Source organism: Chlorocebus sabaeus, chromosome 9, assembly GCF_047675955.1.
Source record: "Chlorocebus sabaeus isolate Y175 chromosome 9, mChlSab1.0.hap1, whole genome shotgun sequence".
Lineage (NCBI taxonomy): Eukaryota > Metazoa > Chordata > Mammalia > Primates > Cercopithecidae > Chlorocebus > Chlorocebus sabaeus.
In genome coordinates, this window is record NC_132912.1 from 50,054,349 (window position 1) to 50,072,894 (window position 18,546).

General features: G+C 40.9%; 1 protein-coding gene across 7 annotated transcripts in view; it reads right to left on the reverse strand.

The window, feature by feature from the left end:
* LOC103215797 (ribosome biogenesis protein BMS1 homolog) overlaps positions 1–15,001 on the reverse strand; it is a 76,324-nt gene extending 61,323 nt beyond the window's left edge. For 2 of the 7 annotated variants that reach the window (XM_073018972.1, XM_073018973.1), the window contains exons 1-3: positions 14,375–15,001; positions 13,084–13,285; positions 4,666–4,847 (exon numbers count right to left, since the gene is read on the reverse strand). In XM_073018972.1, coding sequence (XP_072875073.1) covers positions 4,666–4,847; positions 13,084–13,153 — 252 coding nt within the window. In that variant the 5' untranslated portion in view covers positions 13,154–13,285; positions 14,375–15,001. Of the gene's footprint in view, positions 1–301; positions 862–4,665; positions 4,848–6,059; positions 6,203–8,206; positions 9,614–13,083; positions 13,286–14,374 lie in introns of those variants that run through there. The other 5 variants (XM_073018976.1, XM_073018974.1, XM_073018975.1 and 2 more) reach the window with 5 other exon arrangements.
* Between the last annotated feature and the right edge of the window lie 3,545 nt (positions 15,002–18,546).

The window sequence follows — 18,546 nt, forward strand, 5'->3', positions numbered from 1 at the left end:
GAGCCTTAGTTTACAAATGGTAAAAAAAAAAAATAGGGAAGGTAAACTGTGAAGTTTCCTTAAGGAGCTGTTACATCCAACAGACTCATGAAAATCTTTGCCAAGTGTCCCTGGTATATAGCTCCTCCCCACTGATGGGCTCAATGGGGAGAAGCTATGCACATGTCTCAACTTTCATATGCTCAACGGCAATAAAGGATTCTCAGGGTAAAGTAGGGGATATCAATAACATAGCACACTGAAAGGACTGTAATGTTACTTCAGAGTGTTGCAAAATAAAGATCACAGATGAAAGTTTTAGTTCATTGAAGCATGTAATCATGTATATTTCATTAGTGTGTTTTAAAGTCTTATACTGCTTACATTCTTATGTGGGAAAATATATTTTGTCTCTGCTTTGTGGATGAAATGTGAACAGGCAAAACTAAAAATAATTTTACAACCCAAATCACCAGATGTTAATGGCTGGTAATTCAACCGGAAACCTGAAAGATAACATCTATTTCATTGTGATACCAAATATCAGTGACAAGGAAAATTTTATTTGTGGTATTTAAGTGTAGGCCTCTGGAACAAATGACTTGGTTCACAGGCAGCACGCTCACTGCTGAACTGCCACGGCCTAACAGCCTGTCTCATCTGCCAAACTGCTTGTTAGGTTTGGTAATCTTCACCTGTGCCTCCAGTTTATATTTCAGCAAGCAATACACATCAGTCTGCTTTTATCATCTTCTGTAGTGAGCTTCCAACACTTCTTCAGCAGTACGGTGCCCCTGCATCTGCAATCCTCCAAACACACCTTGTATACATGTCATTATTTTCAACTGTTAATTCACCTTCCAGCTTTGGAGGCCAGTTTAGCTTAAATAAAGCAAAAATACAAGACAGAGAATACGCAAGGTAAGTCCTGTATTGTAAATATTAAGTGGGCCGACCATTTAATTTTTTAACATTAAAAAAGAATACCTTAACCATACTAATTTAATATTTAAATACGGATTTCAGAGTGTATTTTGGCATGGGGCACAGGGGACAATAGAGTAGAGGATTCCTCTTCCAATTGTCTCTGACCTATCCAACCTTTGTTACAGGTCAGAGAGTTCTCCAATCTATAAACAAACAACAGAGATAATGTGGCAACCAGGACACAGAGACGTACTAGAGTACTGCTCAGCTCTCTGCCTAGGACTGATCCTATTGATTCCCGACAATGAGCGCTGTGAAATTTAGAGGCAGATCAATACAAATACACACAAACACAAACACACAAAAGAGATACTTCATGGGCAAAAAGCACCAAAGATTTAAAACAAAATGTCTGAAAGACCATAAAACAACTTCTGATGAAATGCCGTTTTCATTTTACAGAAGTAAAATATTCACCACCGACCCTACAATTAGCTTAAAAATTACAATAAGAACATTAATTTTGGATCCCATCTCCAATTCATACCTCATCAACATGTAATAATCACACTGTATCAACAACAAAGCTGGATAGACTTTATATGCTGAATATAACTTGTACAGTAAGAAGGTAATTTTTTGAAATAGTGAGAATATAACATTTGTATGCCAGGCTCTACTTCACAAGTTAAAAGAAAATATAATCATTTCTATTTTTAAAATACATTGAAATAAAATACAGAAAAGAGGATTCTAATACCAGTTAACATTAAGAGAATATATCTCTAAACCAAAGATCTTGGATCTTCTAGAAAGAAAAAAAAAATCAACCTGTAAATACTTGGGTAAGAAAAAAAAAAATTAAGAGACTAAGAAAGGAGAGAGGATGTTAGCTTACAATCATCTCCAAAAATGGCTTTCCATTTCCTCCTCTGACGTCAACAGCCTAAATTACCAAGGAAATGCAAAATAATTCAATTTGTGCATTAATCAGCCAACCTAGAAATGGCAATATAGTCAATGAAAATACAAAGAAATAGAAAATGTTAAGGAATTGTTTAACATGTTTAAGATGACATAGCGCAGGCAAAAAGTGATCTGATAAACACTGGAAGAGTTAATAAGCAAACTCAGGCATGGTTCCCTAACGCCACACTTCAAAAGAACTTATAGAGAGAATAAAGGAATAATCCTTTTTTTAAAAAAAATCTAATTTTAGAAAAAAATTGCTCAACAGGGAAGTTAGTTTTGTAGATCTTTTGGAAAGCTGATTAATTTCTAAGCTAAAAACACATGATCCTTAAGAGAAATGGCTGAGTCCAGGCCCAAGGCAGAAAGAAGGCAAAATGAGCCTGGATCCTCTTGTTCTGTCAGAAAGGAAGAAATGCTCAAAGACTAACAGAGACAGTTGAAAGGACACAGGAGACAGGCTGAAGGCTCCCACGGCCGAATCTGGGACAGCATAGGCATCAGAAAGAACAATGATGGTGATGGAAAATAACTCATGGAATAAAACACAAGTGCATTAGTCAGAGGTGATACCAAAATAAAGAGAAGTGAAAGCTCTTTGTTAAAGATGCCAGCTAACAATGTAGGAGGAATGACAGAGGAAGAACATTCATTTTAAGTCACCAGTGCCATAACTGATAGAGAAGATCATCAGGAGGCTAAAATCACTGAATGAAAGAAAACTATACGAAGCTAATTAACGTAGCACGATATATAAATGTATGAAAACATAAATTAGAAAAAACAAAAAAATCGTACCATAAGAGATACATTAGAATAGAATGGATAAGTTAGAATACAGCAATAATAGGCCAGGCATAGTGGCTCACATTTGTAATCCCAGGACTTTGGGAGGCCAAGGTGGGAAGATGGCTTGAGCCCAGGAGTTCGAGACCAGCCTGGGCAACATAGTGAGAACTCATCCCTAGAACAAAATTTAAAAAATTAGCTGGGAGTGGTAGTGCACTCCTGTAGTCCCAGCTACTTGCGGGGTAGAAGTGGGAGGATCACTTGAACCTGGGAGTTCAAGGCTGCAGTGAGCCAAGATCACACCACTGCACTCCAGCCTGGGAGACAAAGTGAGACCTTATCTCAAAACAAAAACAAAAAAACCACAACTACAAAAAACACCAGTAACAACAAAATGATGACTACATAAAGACTGTACAGAAAAACAATTGCTCAGAATATAGAAATAAAATTATGTATTTTACTTGTAACTGTATTAGAAGAGAGTATTCTTATAGGAAAAGGATTACCAGATGGATATGCAAAAGTGAAAATAGCTAATAACACTCGTTATGTCAGGCACTGAGGTATTAGTTTATGCACATTGTAACAAATTACATACTAGATTACCTCAAAATTTTCAGATAAATTTTACTGGGAGTCACAAATCAATACAACAAAACCAATGTTTTGCAAATATCCACTATGTATAAAAGTATATAAATTCCGAACCCAGGTTGAAAAATAATTCACATAAGTCATACATCAGTGGAAACCTACCCATGGGAGATAATACAACATAATCTAAATAAAACTTTCAGAGACAAGGCATGTGGCTTCTGGACAGCCACAAACTCCCTGACTCTGCTCTAGTGTTTTGGCCTCCAAAAGAAAGTCGAGTGGCCTCAGGTCTCTTAAAAAACAAGAAAGCAACCTATGGAAGATGGCGTGGTATTTGAGAAATATTTGGGGTCTGCTGAAAAATGTATCCTGTATTTTATTTCTAGAAAAGCCTCCCTCATAAGGTCAGATGAGTGAAGAGCCCACAGAGACACATGCACACACAAAGAAAAACAAAACAACATAGAATGAATTCCACCAAAATGTGTTATGATGGCAGAATTACGGGTGATATAATCTTCTGAAATATATCTTTTTATTAAAAATAGAAAAAAAGCAGACTTCCCCTTGATTATCTATAGCCTCTGACCCAAGTGGCTTGGAATCAGAAAACAGCATCACCCGACTTGAAGCCATCTTGGCATCAATGGTGGAGTGGGTGGAGATGAGACTCGACCAGCTCATGGGTGGGCTCCACCTCGTCAAGATCACCAAGAAAGGGCACGTGAGGAAAGTCCAAAGATCCTGGAGAGACACTGGTTTCACTCAGTTTTCAAAATTAACTTAGACACATTTCCTGAGAACCTTTCTCAATGCCTCAAAAGCCCGAGAAGAAAATCCTTACAACAAAGCTTGAAATGGATCCCCGTATCCATTAAACTTTTCCAAAGCTCAGTAAATATATAACCTGATAACCTAAACATCTAGCTAGAAAAATCTCAGTTCCAGTGCTACAACAATGCTAGCTTTTCTAACATTTTAAAATAACCCTGATTTTAACCCAATAAAATTCCACTTGAGAACTAAGAAATAAACATTGGAAATCCGCTTTAAAATAAAGAATGAGGAGACCATTGTGAAAGAGAAAAAGAAAAAGACCGAGAGCTGGCGAGCACACTGGTTTTGTAGAAATGGAGATAAGCTGTGCAGGTGCCACACAGGCAGCAGGGCCCACGCCGGGGCCACGGATCAAGGAGGCATGGAGGACAGGACGCTTCTGCTTGGTACAATGAAAAAAAGGTATTCTTTTTATTCTACATATTTACAATATGCATTTAGGCCTTTATTATAAGTACCAGAGAAAAATCTTCAATAGATAAAAGCTGAGTACATTATCTTTTTTGATTAAAAAATAGACTCGGAAAGAATAATGAGAGTTCAGAGCAATGACTCCCGTCTCACCTGTGCCTGAAAACCATGGCTGCCACCAAGGTCAACATAGATAGCGTCTTTGTCATACAGCACTCGCCCAACTCCAGAAAAAGGCACATAAACCAGCTGCTCCTTCTTATTCTTTCGTTGTTCAGGAAGAGCGCAAGGGTCTGGGAGGAAACCGATGTCACTCATGGCAAAATCTTCTACCCCTGGAAGACAGGACCCAAAAAGCCAGCTTCAGCTGACAGGAAGTCAGTAAGTATCTACTGTTGACTGGGGGGTTAACAATGATCCACAGTCCAAGGGCTTAACCCATGACCCTAAAGAAGGGCATCATGCCACACTGGAACAGTGGCCCTCTAGCTACAAGAGGTCAGAGAAGAGGGGATTCGGTAACAGCTTTGCAGGCCTACACATAGCTGGCTTACTTTTGAAACCTCCAGCAAGGCCATCTTCCCTTGTTTGGTCATTTTTCACTTTTCCTGAGAAATGAAGCCATCCCAAGAATCCTATGTGTAATTCTAGTATGTTCTACAACAAGAGAATACCTGCCATGTGAATTTGGCTTTTATTTTTCAAGTGTGCTCCTCTTACATAACCATAAAGTGACACCTGCCGGTCACATTTGATGTTTATTCAGATATCCTCTGAGTTTGTCAAATCTTCCATCCTAGAAAAATAAACTCAATCATACAGCAGATATGAATGCCAAAAGTTCTTATACCTCCTTTCATGTGTCAATGACTCATCACACTCTTGTCCACTAAGCACGCTGTTTAGAAAACCAGAAAATACAGAAATAAGGAAGCACCATTCACCATCCAGCAGAAGAAAGGGGGCAGGCACACAATTGTGTCTCTAGGCTGAAAGTGACATTCAGTAAGACATCAGACACGGACATTCATTCCGTAAGACATCAGACAGGGAGATGATGTCCACCTGGGGTCAGGGAAGAGCAAAGAACATATTCAGAAAATCCCTTTCTGGAAGAGGGTGAGCCTGTGCTCTGGGATTTTTGCTGTGGCTTGGATTCTGGCAGGTGGAGAAAGGGTATTCCAGGCTGAGAAAACCACAGCACAAAGAAGAGCACAAAGGAAGGAAACTGAAGGCACACATGAGGACTCAAGCACCCGGGCACGAAGGCAGCATCACTGAAAACTGAGGATGAATGTAGGATGGGGCCACATCCTGTAGCCTTAAATGCTTCCAAGTCCTCCCATTCTCCTAAACATCTCATAATTAATTTACTTTCAAAGGCACAGCATCTTTGAGCATGATATAAATAGACATTTTCCATCAACTACACTTCTACCCCCACTATTCAAACAGGCACAAAATAAATCCTATCACTGTTCTTTTTCTAGCCTTTTTAGCTTTGAAATATATGGCCTGGGAAGAAAAAGTTTACAATCACTTTTTACCTGTCTGCCAGGACATAAGGGTGAGAAGTTTCCCATGTGAGAGGCCTAAACTTCATAACTGTAATAAAACGGCCCAGATTGTGGATTTCTTGGTTTTGATATTCTCCATGCAGCATTCCAGAAAGGTAGAACAGTTTGGCACCCTAAACATTAAAGGAAAATTAAAAATTAAATTTCCATTAAATTCTCGTCAATACTGCAACAAAATAAAAGCTCTAAACAAGCAGCAATCCTAAGAAGGGAGACTTCCAGCAAAGCCACTGTCCTCAGGCTTCCAGAGCCTTGCTGGCTTCTTTCAGGACTTATTAGAGCCCCACAGAGGCAGACTGCTCTGCAGCCGAGCAGGGGCATCCATCTAAGTATGGTGAGGAGAGGGAGGTGAGGCCTCTGAGCACAGAAATGCTTCTGTGGCCGATGGACCAGAGCAGTATGGAAAGGAAGGGGCAGTGCCTGGTCCTGTAACTGGGAGAAACTTCTGATGTACTCTATTAAGTCCCAACCCCCAAACACCCAGACACTGCCTGGTGCAGCAGGTACAGAGACAAATGAGATACACCAAGAGGCCCAGAATAAGCACTCTTTTGAGGGAAACCTTCCAGAGACTGGGAACACAAACACAAAGGGAATTCAGGAGGCAAATCCTAGAGACATTTAGTAACATCTCTTCAGTCTTTCTGTTTGTTTGTTTGAGACAGAGTTTCACTCTGTCACCCAGGCTGGAGTGCAGTGGTGCAATCTCAGCTCATTGCACCCTCTGCCTCCCAGCTTCAAGCAATTCTCACGTCTCAGCCTCCCAAGTAGCTGGAATTACAGGCGTGCATCACCACACCCAACTAATTTTTGTATTTTTAGTAGACACGGGGTTTGGCCATATTGCCCTGAGCTCGAAACTCCTGGCCTCAAGCGATCCGCCCTAGTCTGCCTCCCCAAATGCTGGGATTACAGGCATGAGCCACTGTGCCCAGCCTCTTCAGTCTATTTTAAAAGGATTATACTGTTAGCATCTAAAAATTATTTCTCTTCCTACTGGGTAAACTTCTGTCCAGAACCTGTGTTTTAATCGCTTCTTTGGCTTCTTCAGTTTCTCATTATGCTTGAAGGAGTCGAGGTGGGTGAGACCTCCCATAATTTTAGGAAAGCCATGTACTTGACAGATGTTTAGAAACTTAAACATTTCCATTTCAAACCCAAAGCTGGCATCTATAAGCATCAGTACCTACAAACAGAACACATCATTTCTCAAAGAAACTACCAAAACAGACCACCTACACTGGTGGTTGGCAACTGGCCACGTGCCAAATCCACCCATCACCTGTGTTTGTAACTAAAGTTTTATTGGAACACAGCCACATTAATTCATTTACATATTGTCTATGGCTGCCTGTGGACTACAACTGCAGAGCTAAGTAGCTGCAAAAGATATGATCCACAAAGCCGAAAATATTTACTATCTCGCCCTCAACAGAAAAGTCCCACTGCAGAGTAAATCAAATGACTACATAGGCATCACCCAGAGAAACCACCACCCTCTGACTTGCTCTAAAAGCCAACCATAAGACAACGTCCACTAGGATATAAACTTCCATTTTAAGAATTCTAATGCATGAGAAGTAACTCAGAAAAGGCTGGGTCTAACCTGGCCCTTACCTAAGAAATCCTAATTTAAAGAAAGGAAGTTTTCTGTAATGTACTTTTAAGCCAAATAACAGGTCTCTGACATCCAAAGAATGGGAAGAAAGTGATAGTCAATGAAATATATTAAATAGGTATAGAAAACCAACCTCTTCTTTCAATCTCCTCACACACACACACACACACACACATATAAAATCTGTTTTTTGCTGGGAAGTATGCAGTGGAAACCTCTATCTTGTATGTTAATTTGTATAACTCAATGCTCAGAAACTTTTTAAAATAGCTAACAGTTTAGAATTAAGTCAAAAAAACAGTAAGATTACGATGGATGGTAGTATATAAGAAAATATAAGCAGATAAGACCAATTTTTAAAATTTAAGATGCTTCAAAGATGCAAAATAATTTCAGAATTGATTCCTGGAAACTTCTAGTTTTAATATTAAAGATAGTTCTGTTCTTACCTTTCCATGGATAACTGAAAATAACACAAAATGGAAACAGAAATGCTCACCTTTGATTAAACTAGGAAACATTCAAAACACAAAACCACAGAATATATGAAGTTGGGCTTGCAGGAAAGCACAACAGCCACTGCAGACCGAGGCAGCAAGCAGAGCTCTCCAGCAACACTGGACCAGCTCAAAGAACAGGTGGAAAATCCTCACAAGACATCTGATGCCACAGAGTGCCAAGGAGCAAGCAGCTGGTTGTAGGGTCAGGAAGAACAGGGAGCAAACAGGCCCTCAGCTGCCAATCTTTGTCATCTAAGCCAGTGTTACTCCCCTAATCCACACACGCACGTACACACCCAAATCCATGTACTGTGTGTGCCTTTGCCGTAGTCAGGAGTCTCTGACAACCCAGAGCAGAGCAATCAACATAAGCTAAGCTAAATAAATTATGGTGCATCCATAGAATGGAATATTATATTAAAAAGGAGGCAGCGCTACAGTACTTACTGATTATATACCTCCAAGATATATTACAGGAAAAAAGCAAAGCACAGAAGAGTGTGTAAAATAAGCTACCATTTGTGATTTTAAAGGGTGGCATGTGTGTTTATATGTATCTGGAAGGATACTGCTCTGCAGGGACCTGAGAGACCAGTGGTTAGAGCAAGGAAAGAGAAAACGTGCATTGTGTGTACCCTGCATTAGTTAGAGTGCTTTACCAAATGTGTGTGCTCCTTTTGAAAATCTGAAAAAGATTTACATAGGCATCTCCCTCAGTGATGGTTAAGAGGCTGGGAAGGGGAGCAGGGAGGGAAGGACAAAGAGGGAAAGGTTAACAGGTACAAAAATACAGTTAGATAGAATAAATTCTAATGTCCAACAGCACAATAGGGTGACTATAATTTATTATATAATTCAGAATAACTACAAGAATGAAATTAGAATGTTCCTAACGCAAAGAAATGATAAATGTTTGAAGTGATGGATATCTGAATTACCCGATTTGATCATCACACATTGTATGCTTCTATCAAAATACTACACGTACCCCATAAATATGTACAACTATTATGCATCCATAATAACTAAAAATAAAAAAAGTAAAGGCATCTCTTAACATGCATGTCTTTAAAATTAGAAACTTGCTACATTTTAAATAAAAGAGAAACAAATGACTTCTGTGAACTATTTCAATATTTTCAAGTATACAAGATTTAGTAATCTCTATACAACTTTACATTAATTACACTTTTTACTAATAGTAGCATTACATGTTCAAAATTTGACTGTTATTTAGTTTTCTGACATTACAATGGCACAACTTTAAAATCTGTATTACTTTTTCCTTTATATTTTAGGAGTCTTCTTGGGCCAGAATATAAAATAAGTAGCTCTAGAAAAAAACTAAATAAAAATGAAAGAAACAGGGTATCTGTCACCCCACACTTCCTAATCAATATGGCTTATTTTTTGCTACCTTTTTTTTTTTTTTTTTTTTTTTTTTGGAGACAGAATTTCACTCTTGTTGCCCAGGTTGGAGTGCAATGGCGCGATCTCGGCTTACCAAAACCTCCGCCTCTTGGGTTGAAGTGATTCTCCTGCTGCAGCCTCCTAAGTAACTGGGATTATAGGCATGCACCACCCCACCCAGTTAATTTTATATTTTTAGTAGAGGTGGGATTTCTGCATGTTGGTCAGGCTGGTCTCGAACTCCTGACCTCAGGGGATCCGCCCACTTCAGTCTCTCAAAGTGCTGGGATTACAGGCGTGAGCCACTGCATCTGGCCTTTTTTTTCTTTTTTTTTTCTGCTAATTTTAATTTTATTTTTGCTAATTTAAGAGATAGTTAATAGAATATCAGAAATAGTGAACATTATCATTTTCATAAATGCAAGAGCCTGTACATTTTCCACACACTGAGTACTATCTAAATTTTCCATTGATAAACTCTGGCCTCTTCTTCAGGCAATTCATGTACTTACTTTAGCGTTATCATTAAGGATGAAGGTTCCAGAACCATCAGGAACAAGGGTCCCATCTTCACACAAGTTACTTAACTGCTGGGAGGCTCTATTTCATCTTATGTAAACTACAGATAATACCTACTCACCTCAAGGGTGTACCAAGGGTTTACGTAAGCTAAATTTATAGAAAGCAGTTAGCACAGTGCCAGGAAGGGTCCAAGAAGAAATGGTACTTACTATGATATATTTGTACATATATATGTATGCATGTTAATGAGCTCGTATTAGCTGTGTTCATTAAAGGTTTTCTCCATCCTGTGATGTGCTTTTAGATTTTGGAATACATTTCATTGTGCACATTCCATCTGCATTATTAATATAACAACATTTATTACTATTACTATTGTCATCATCAATTCAATTACATTTACTGTATCCCTGATGATGACCATGATTCCTTTAATAATCATAAAACTCTCTTCCCTTCATCACAGGGTAAATAACCTATCATAACGCTCTAAGTCTCCATCAGCACCCCAGGCTGCCCCTGCTGACTAACCAGATCTGCTACTTTAGCCAGATCAACCATCATGTTAATGTCACACCCACATTCAATAATGGTGAGTCTGTATTTTTTACCTATAAGTGAAAAGATGAAAATTTTACTTTAAAAAGACCCTGAAAAACTCTAACCATCAACTCTTAATTTTCATTTTTTAATTGCATCCAGTAAAACACCATATACGTTTACAGGAGTGTACCTGAAGTTCATTTGTATAGGCAAAAACTGGTAAAATAAAATAAATTCCATCCTGTTTTTCTTCCTGTGTTCTAAATTTAGATAATATCAAAAGTCTACTCAGATGAATAAAAGTGCTCAAACAGGGAAAATTCTGACTAGACAGGCTCCATGATAACCATGATCTTGCTGTTCAGCTGCGGGCCAATGTCTTCACCTCTATCAAAATTTCCTGTATACCCACTATCGCTAAAAACATCCTCAGACATAATGCAACAGAATACTTATAATGATAATTATTTCTAAATTAAGGTAATAAGAAAATGGTCAAGAAAATATGGGCTGGGCACAGTGGCTCAGGCCTGTAGTCCCAGCACCTTGGGAGACCAGGACAGGTGGATCCCTTGAGCCTCGTTTTGAGACCAGCCTAGGTCACATGGGTAAACCCCATCTTTAGAAAAACATAAAAATTTACAAAAAAGGAAAAAAATGATAAATTAGCCAGGCGTGGTGGCATACACTACTCAGAAGGCTAAGGTAGGAGGATTGCTTGAGCCTGGGAGGTTGAGGCTGCAGTGAGCTGTAATCACACCACTGCATTCCAGCCTGTGCCACAGAGTAAGACTCTGTCTCAAAAAACGGAAAAGAAAATATGGATGCTCCAAAGATAAAGAAAAGCCTCAATCCAACTATATTACTGCAATAACAAGAGATTTCAGAGTGTGCATTGCCATTCTACCACTGGAAGTTTGTTTCATCTTCCTTCAAACTTGGAAAGGGCATCATCTTCCAAAGCTGATAAATTCTCATAGGAAAAAGAGAAAAGGCGCACTTCCACCAGCATGCGGCTTCATAAGGGCAAGCATGTGCACCTGGCACATAGGAGGTACGTACTCTGTTACATGGTGTGTTCACAGTGACAAGGCCTGCTAGGCCCTTCAAGGAACATGCATGGCAAAGCCATAGAGCAGTCAGGATAAGATATGTATCACATCCTTATCTCTGGGAACTTACCCTTTTCTGAAGTTATAGCCAACTTAGTAAAAGTATAAGAGAGGTAACATAATATGAAAATATTTAACATGTTCCACTCAAGAAAACAACAAACACATGCATGTCCCTCAGATGAAAACAACCACACCAACTCTGTGTCTGTGGCGGCATCTTCTACCTGACGCAATCGTCACAGGGCCTCTGATCTCAGTCAACTTCTGCCGGGTGAAGTTCCCAATGAGGCATTATATCAAAGTGCTCTTTCCAACTTTGGAGGCCCCGTCACCACTGCTACTATTGGTGGGGGCTCTAGTGGAGTTCAATAAACCACTGGCATATGATGCCTTCTTATCTTCAAATCCTAAGTCCCATTTATTTAAAAAAAAAAAAAAAAAGTAAACTCACTTTCAAAATAGAGTAAAAGGTATCAATCTTGTAAGTAGACTTTTTTTGTGTATACTTTCAGATATAGAGTATAACAGACAATACAAAAATATAAGTAACTTGTCAATTATTAACTTTTGACCCCTATCCAAATCAATTGCTGTTCAATAAAGATGTAACAAGATGACTTCAATAGTATAGAGTTGAAAATTAAACACTCCTTAAATCTGACGGTTTTACGAGTGATTTTAATAATTTTTTAAAAACCAAAACGTAAATACCGAGGCAGTGCATCATAACAGATAAGAGCAGAGGCTCTGGAGTTAAATTTGGCTCTCCTGCTTACTGGTTATATGATTGGAGGTAACGTGTTTTCTTGACCTCAGTTTTCTTGTCCATAAAATGAGGGCAAGAATGATTCCTACTCTGGTAAGGCTGCTGGAAGCATTTAGTTGAATAATGTTTAAAGTACACTGCTAAGAATATCACAAGGACTCACTAAATAAAGCTATGTTAGTATTACATATTGTAATTTTTGTATTTTATATTACAACTTTGTAAAACATATCCAGAGGGAAAAAGCACACTTATCACCATAGAAACAGTTTAAAGTTTAGGAAGAAACAAATTCTATATATTCTTGTATCTTGGGCAAGAAACACCAACCAGTGTGCAAATGCTGGAGGCAAGGCAGCTTCTATGGCAAAGTTTCTCACGTTTTGGTAAAAGCCACACAGCATGCATCTCCATGTCCTTTGGAGCTGAACTAGACTTGTGACTCCAAATGTCACCTGTAAGAGGCTCCTAGTATTTAAAAAGAATCAATGGAAGAACCAACAGACTGTAGCTAACATACCTGTGAAAGGATTGAGCCATCCCCACAGCAGACTGAACTGCAAAAGCTTTGGGATTTCTCTTCCCGGCATCTTTGTCTCCTAGCTGGAGATCCTACAGATGCCGCTTTTTTCTTTGCAGCTTTGGGTCCACTGTTTTTCTTTCTGTGTTTCTTCTGGTCCTCAGTCTCCATAGTGGCTATTTACCAACAACAAGTTGGTAACCTACAAGGAAGAAGGTTGGGGTAAGGAGGTGGGAGAAGCATTTTACAAGCCAGGCAATACCCAGGGAAAAACATTAAATTTCATTTATTTCTTTATGAAGAGATGATGTATTTGTTCTCTGAACAAGGGTACAAACTGCTTAACCATCCCCAGTTTCATTTCTCTCTGTTATGCTATAAACTAGATGAGTTACCTCTGCTAAGGTTACATTTTATGGTTAAGTTACTTTTTATTCATCTCAAGTGTCACCATCAGCTGTATCTATTTCCGCAAGGATGAAAAGATTCCATATCTGTACTTTTCAGCCATTTAGCCATAAGCCACATGTGATTACTTAAAATGTACTTAAAGAAACTGAAAAAATGAATTTTTAATTAATTTCATTCTAACTCTAAATAGTCACATGTGGCTACCATACTTGACAGCTCAGACCTAGATATCAACTGGACTAATGAAGTGGTTTCCTAATTTAAACTGAAACTTAGATTTTAATAAAATATTTAAAACGTTTTTATGAACTTCCAATATGATCGCAGTATTAGTTTTAGTACCTGTTGACTCTGTAAAACTCCTAAATTACAGCTCATCTACATACAGTTGAAAAATAGTAGTATCTGTATATTTGAGATATGACTAGTTCTGGATGACGCCTGGAGACCCCATGGACTTACAGAGACCCTTCCAGTGATTTCTAAGGTACCTGGGAATCTGTGGCCAATAAATTGGTAATCACTGAATTAGTGAGTTTTTTTTAGGATATCGGGCTGCATAAAATCTGACAGCTTGATTTAAAAAAGCGGAGCAGGGTGCCATTTCATTCAATTAAGGTCTTGTATTCATTCCGTTTAATAAATGTTTGCATCTATCTATGATGCGCTAGCCACTGTGCCAGTAAATGGATATAGCTATGATCTGACTTGCAGAGGAAATCCAAACTAGTACCTTCCCTGCCATGCAACAAGGGCTACACTGCAAGGCTGCACAGGGTGCTACTGGAGCACAGAGGTGAGTCAGAGGCTTCCCACAGACACACACACGAGCGGAAACAGAAAGTCTTTATATATCACCATAATGTCAAGGAACACTGACCGGGAGTTAGGAGAGCTGGGCACTAGGAACGCTTTGAAACTGAATAGCTGTGTGATTTCAGAGGTTATGTTGCTTCTCTACTATGTTTTAGTGCCGAACTTGTACTGTTTCTCTCCCTTCTCTTCTCGGTGGGAAAAGCACAATTTGGGGTCAACAGATTCGGCTCAGGTCTAAGTCGCTTGCGGGGGCCATGTCGCCAGGAAACGACACCTTCCCCGTCTCCCCGACACCTTCCCTCCCAGTCCCGGCTCTCTGCAGGGATTCATCCCGTCACTCTCCCAACGACCCCCGGGCACACCTCCGGCAGATGCTAAATATGCTGCCCCTTGGGAGCAAAGATGACCCGGAGGACCGGGGGAGGACCTTCCCACGCGCACTACTCGAGATCTTCCCAGTGCCCCAGAGCCAGGGACCCCACGTCCGCCTATCCCAGCCCGTGGCACCGAACCTGCTCACAACTACGACTCCCTAAGTCTGCTTGAACACTGCCGGAAACGGAAATTCACCCTCATGCCGACTCGCCGTAGGGAAACAAAAAGGCAGAGAAAAGAGACCGCCGCCTGGACCACTTTCAGGGGTGAGCAGGAAGAAAGATTAGTCAACAGCTGAGTGCGGGCGCCGGCGCAGTTTGCGCAGTGCGTTCCACCGGCTCCCTCCCGATTCAGCCCCACCCCGCTCTCGGAATCCGCTGCCTCAACTCCCGCCATGGAACTCCGGAACCGCTTGCACCGCGCTCGCACGAGTCCTCGCCGAAAGCCAGGGCAGCTGTGCGGCCTGGCGCTGGTTGCTTGATGCCATGCAAAAGCCAGAAGGAGACACATTTGGTTCTGGCCGCCCCGCAGTCACTGTACCCGGGGCGAATGGACTATGGCTGGATTGGGAGTCCACTTCCTCCCCTGTAAAGATGACAGACGAGGGGGATCTCGCGTTCTGGGGGTGCCCCATAGCCCTCTTTTGGCCGGAAGCGGTGGCTCACGCCTGTAATCCCAGCCCTTTGGGAGGCCAAGGCGAGAGGATCGCTTGAGCCCTAGGGTTCAAGACCAGCCTGGGCAACATAGGGTGACCCCGTTTCTCGGGGGAAAAAAAAAAGCCGGGTACGGTGGCTCACGCCTGTAATCTCAGCACTTTGGGAGTCTAAGGCGGGAGGATTGCTTGAGCCCAGGAGTTCAAGACCAACGTGGGCAACATAAGGAGGCTACCTCTCTCAAAAAAAAAAAAAAAAAAAATGTCATCAGCGTCATGGCGGGCGCCTGTGGTCCCTGTGGTCCCAGCTACTCTGGAGGCTGAGGCGGGAGGATCGCTTGAGCCTGGGAGGCGGAGGTTGCAGTGAGCTGAGATCCAGCCACTGGACTCCAGCCTGGGCGACAGAGCAAGACACTGTCTCAAAGAAAAATACATAAATAAAATAAGGCCCTCTTTTTCAGGACCAACAGACTCTGAGGGCAGGGACAAACTGACCCAGCCTAAACTGCCTCGCTTTCCCTGCTCCCGGGAAAGGGGCTTTCCCTGACAGAATGTAGCATCTTGCCGTTTTCTTCCTGCACGGCTTTGCCTCCCAGGGATCCACCCACTGCCACCTGAGGAAATGCTTTGGAGCCCATCTAACCCCCAGCCCAGCTCCTTGGGACACCTAGAGCGTACATTGTCAGAGGATGCATCTTCCTCTGTCTTGGAGGGTTTCTTTTCAATATGATCCCACCGGTGCCCTCAAGGCTCAATTCTACACCAAAAAACTAGGCCCACTCCTGTCAGCGACACCCCCAGGCTTCAGGTCCTGACACAGGGACCTTGATTTCGCCCCCAGCAGCCCCCAGGTATTCACTCTGCATAGGCTATATACTGGGTGCTAGACTAGGGAAGCTACCCACGTGGCGCATGCTTCCCTTATCCATGAAGAGCTTGGGATGCAACTTCTTCACACCAGGCCTCTTACTTCTTGGAGATGTCAGTATCCGGGTAGATAATCCTTCTAATATCCTTTTGGTCTCATGAAGCCTACTCTTGTCCTCTGGCCTACCTCAGCTTCCCCCTCCCTCCATAATCGACCTTAGAACTTGTCAGGTCCAAGGACTGCAACCCTCACAGTATCCCACTCTGACCACCACCTCCTGTCTAGAGCAATGGAGAGACTTTGAAGGTGAAAGCTGTCTTTGTTATTCATTCTCCTATGCTCCCTCGCCTGGCTCCTGCAGGTGATTGACTTCTCCAGGGACACAGTGACCAGTGCCCAGCAGGTTCCACTCCATCCACCAGCTCCAGGCAGTTTTGTTATAGAGTAACTCTTCTGAGACACCGCTCCTTTCCCCAGCACCTAAGGAAGTATTTCTAGTAAGTTCCAGTGGTATAGCACTGGTGACTCCCCTGACATGCAGAGGGCCATGGCTGGGTTCCTCTGATGAGGTGCAGGGGCAGGGCACTAAGAGGGGAGGACTCTCCTGAGTTCTCTACCTCAGCCCTAGACTAGTGGCTGCTACTTCTCTACTTCCTACTAGTCTGTGCCTGGTTACTCTTCTTCCCTGTTGCAACGAACAATTCCCTATGTACACTTGTCCTGTTCAAATGACTTTGTGGCTTTTCTTTCCTAATAGAACTCTGACCAATATGCTATCATTTGCTAATAACTCCCAAAGTTTTATCAGTGACTCAGACCTCTAACCTGAACTCCAGCTGCCTCCATGACATATCCATTTGGATGTTTAATAGACATTTCCAAAGTGATATGCCCAACAGAACTCAGGATCTTCCCTCTCAAACCAACTGCTCAACAGTCTTATGATCTCAGTTGATGGCAATTCAGAACTGAATTGCAGGACACCCAGTTTGTATCTGCAGAGAACTGGAGAACTGCTTAGTGTGGAAAACCCACACATTTGGTGTCACAAGTGTTGAGTAGAAACAGTTTTCCTTTTATGTCTGTTGGATGGATAATGACGAACCTAGCAGGGCACAGAAAGCTAGGCAGCAGTGAAACTGAGAATGAAGTTATAGTTAATAGCAGAGAATGAAAAAGAAAAGACAGATAAAACATTTTGAAGAAAGCACAGTAATGTATTCCCAACAAGATTTACGGGATGAAGGAGAGAAGAGGCAACGATAACTACAAAATTTCTAGCCTGAGAGACTGGTAGAAAAAAATGGTGGTATCAGGGACAGATGGGGTTATTTAGAAAAAAGATTGGATTTTTAAAATGAAGATCTGGTGCAAAATTATCCTCAGGAAAGTTAGAAATCTAGGCACGTACTTCTCTCCATCATGTCCTTGCATAGTGCAGTCCCTCTGCCTGTCCATGCCTTGCCTCCCCCTCCGTAGGATTCCTCTCCCTCTCTTAAGACCCATCTCAAATATCACCTAGACTTGTAAGTAATGTATATGAAGCTGGATAGCTGAGGTTTCACACCTTTATCCCTTTAACCTTTTCTGTAACAAGTTACTGTTATCTTTTACTAAATCCAACTTTATATTCACCATTTTAACTAGCATCATTTCCATTTCCAAGACCTGTTTGGTGTGAAAGTGCAGCTAAGTTTACAGTCAATCAAGATCAGAATAAAAGAATCTACCAAAAAAATTAACTAGATCCCCTTTTAATGCATAATCTTCCATCCATCAGGCTGTAAATTAAATACCTAACATAAAACAAAGCTGTATATTTTCTGAATATGTACCTATATAACTGCAGGGAACATGATTTGGAAGGATATACACTTAGGGAAGACCTGGGTCACATGTGGTAGTCAAGGGAGTCTTCACCTTTCTTTTTGTATTTAAATTTTGATAGAAATATATATATGTATTATAATTTTAAATTTTTAATGAAAAAAGTATTTTTCCTTTTTTTTCTTGATCTGTCAACAGGTTATATTTTTCCAATATCAGGTAAATATTTGCTTCCCAGAAAGCTTAGTTATCTTTTCAGAATTTATTCAGGTTAAAATAAAAGATTTAGACAATGAATTAAAAATCTAAGATGATAGATTTGCCTACTTTATACAGAACAGTACATTGATGCTGCTAAAGCAATTAAAGTATAATTTTTCTTTTCTTTTCTTTTCTTTTTTTTTTTGAGACGGAGTCTCAAAGCTCCAGTGCTGGTGGACCATGCCTGAAATGCGAAGAGCTCCCCAGGGGCAGCCCCCAGGGCCACACACCAGCCTCACACTCCTTCCACACT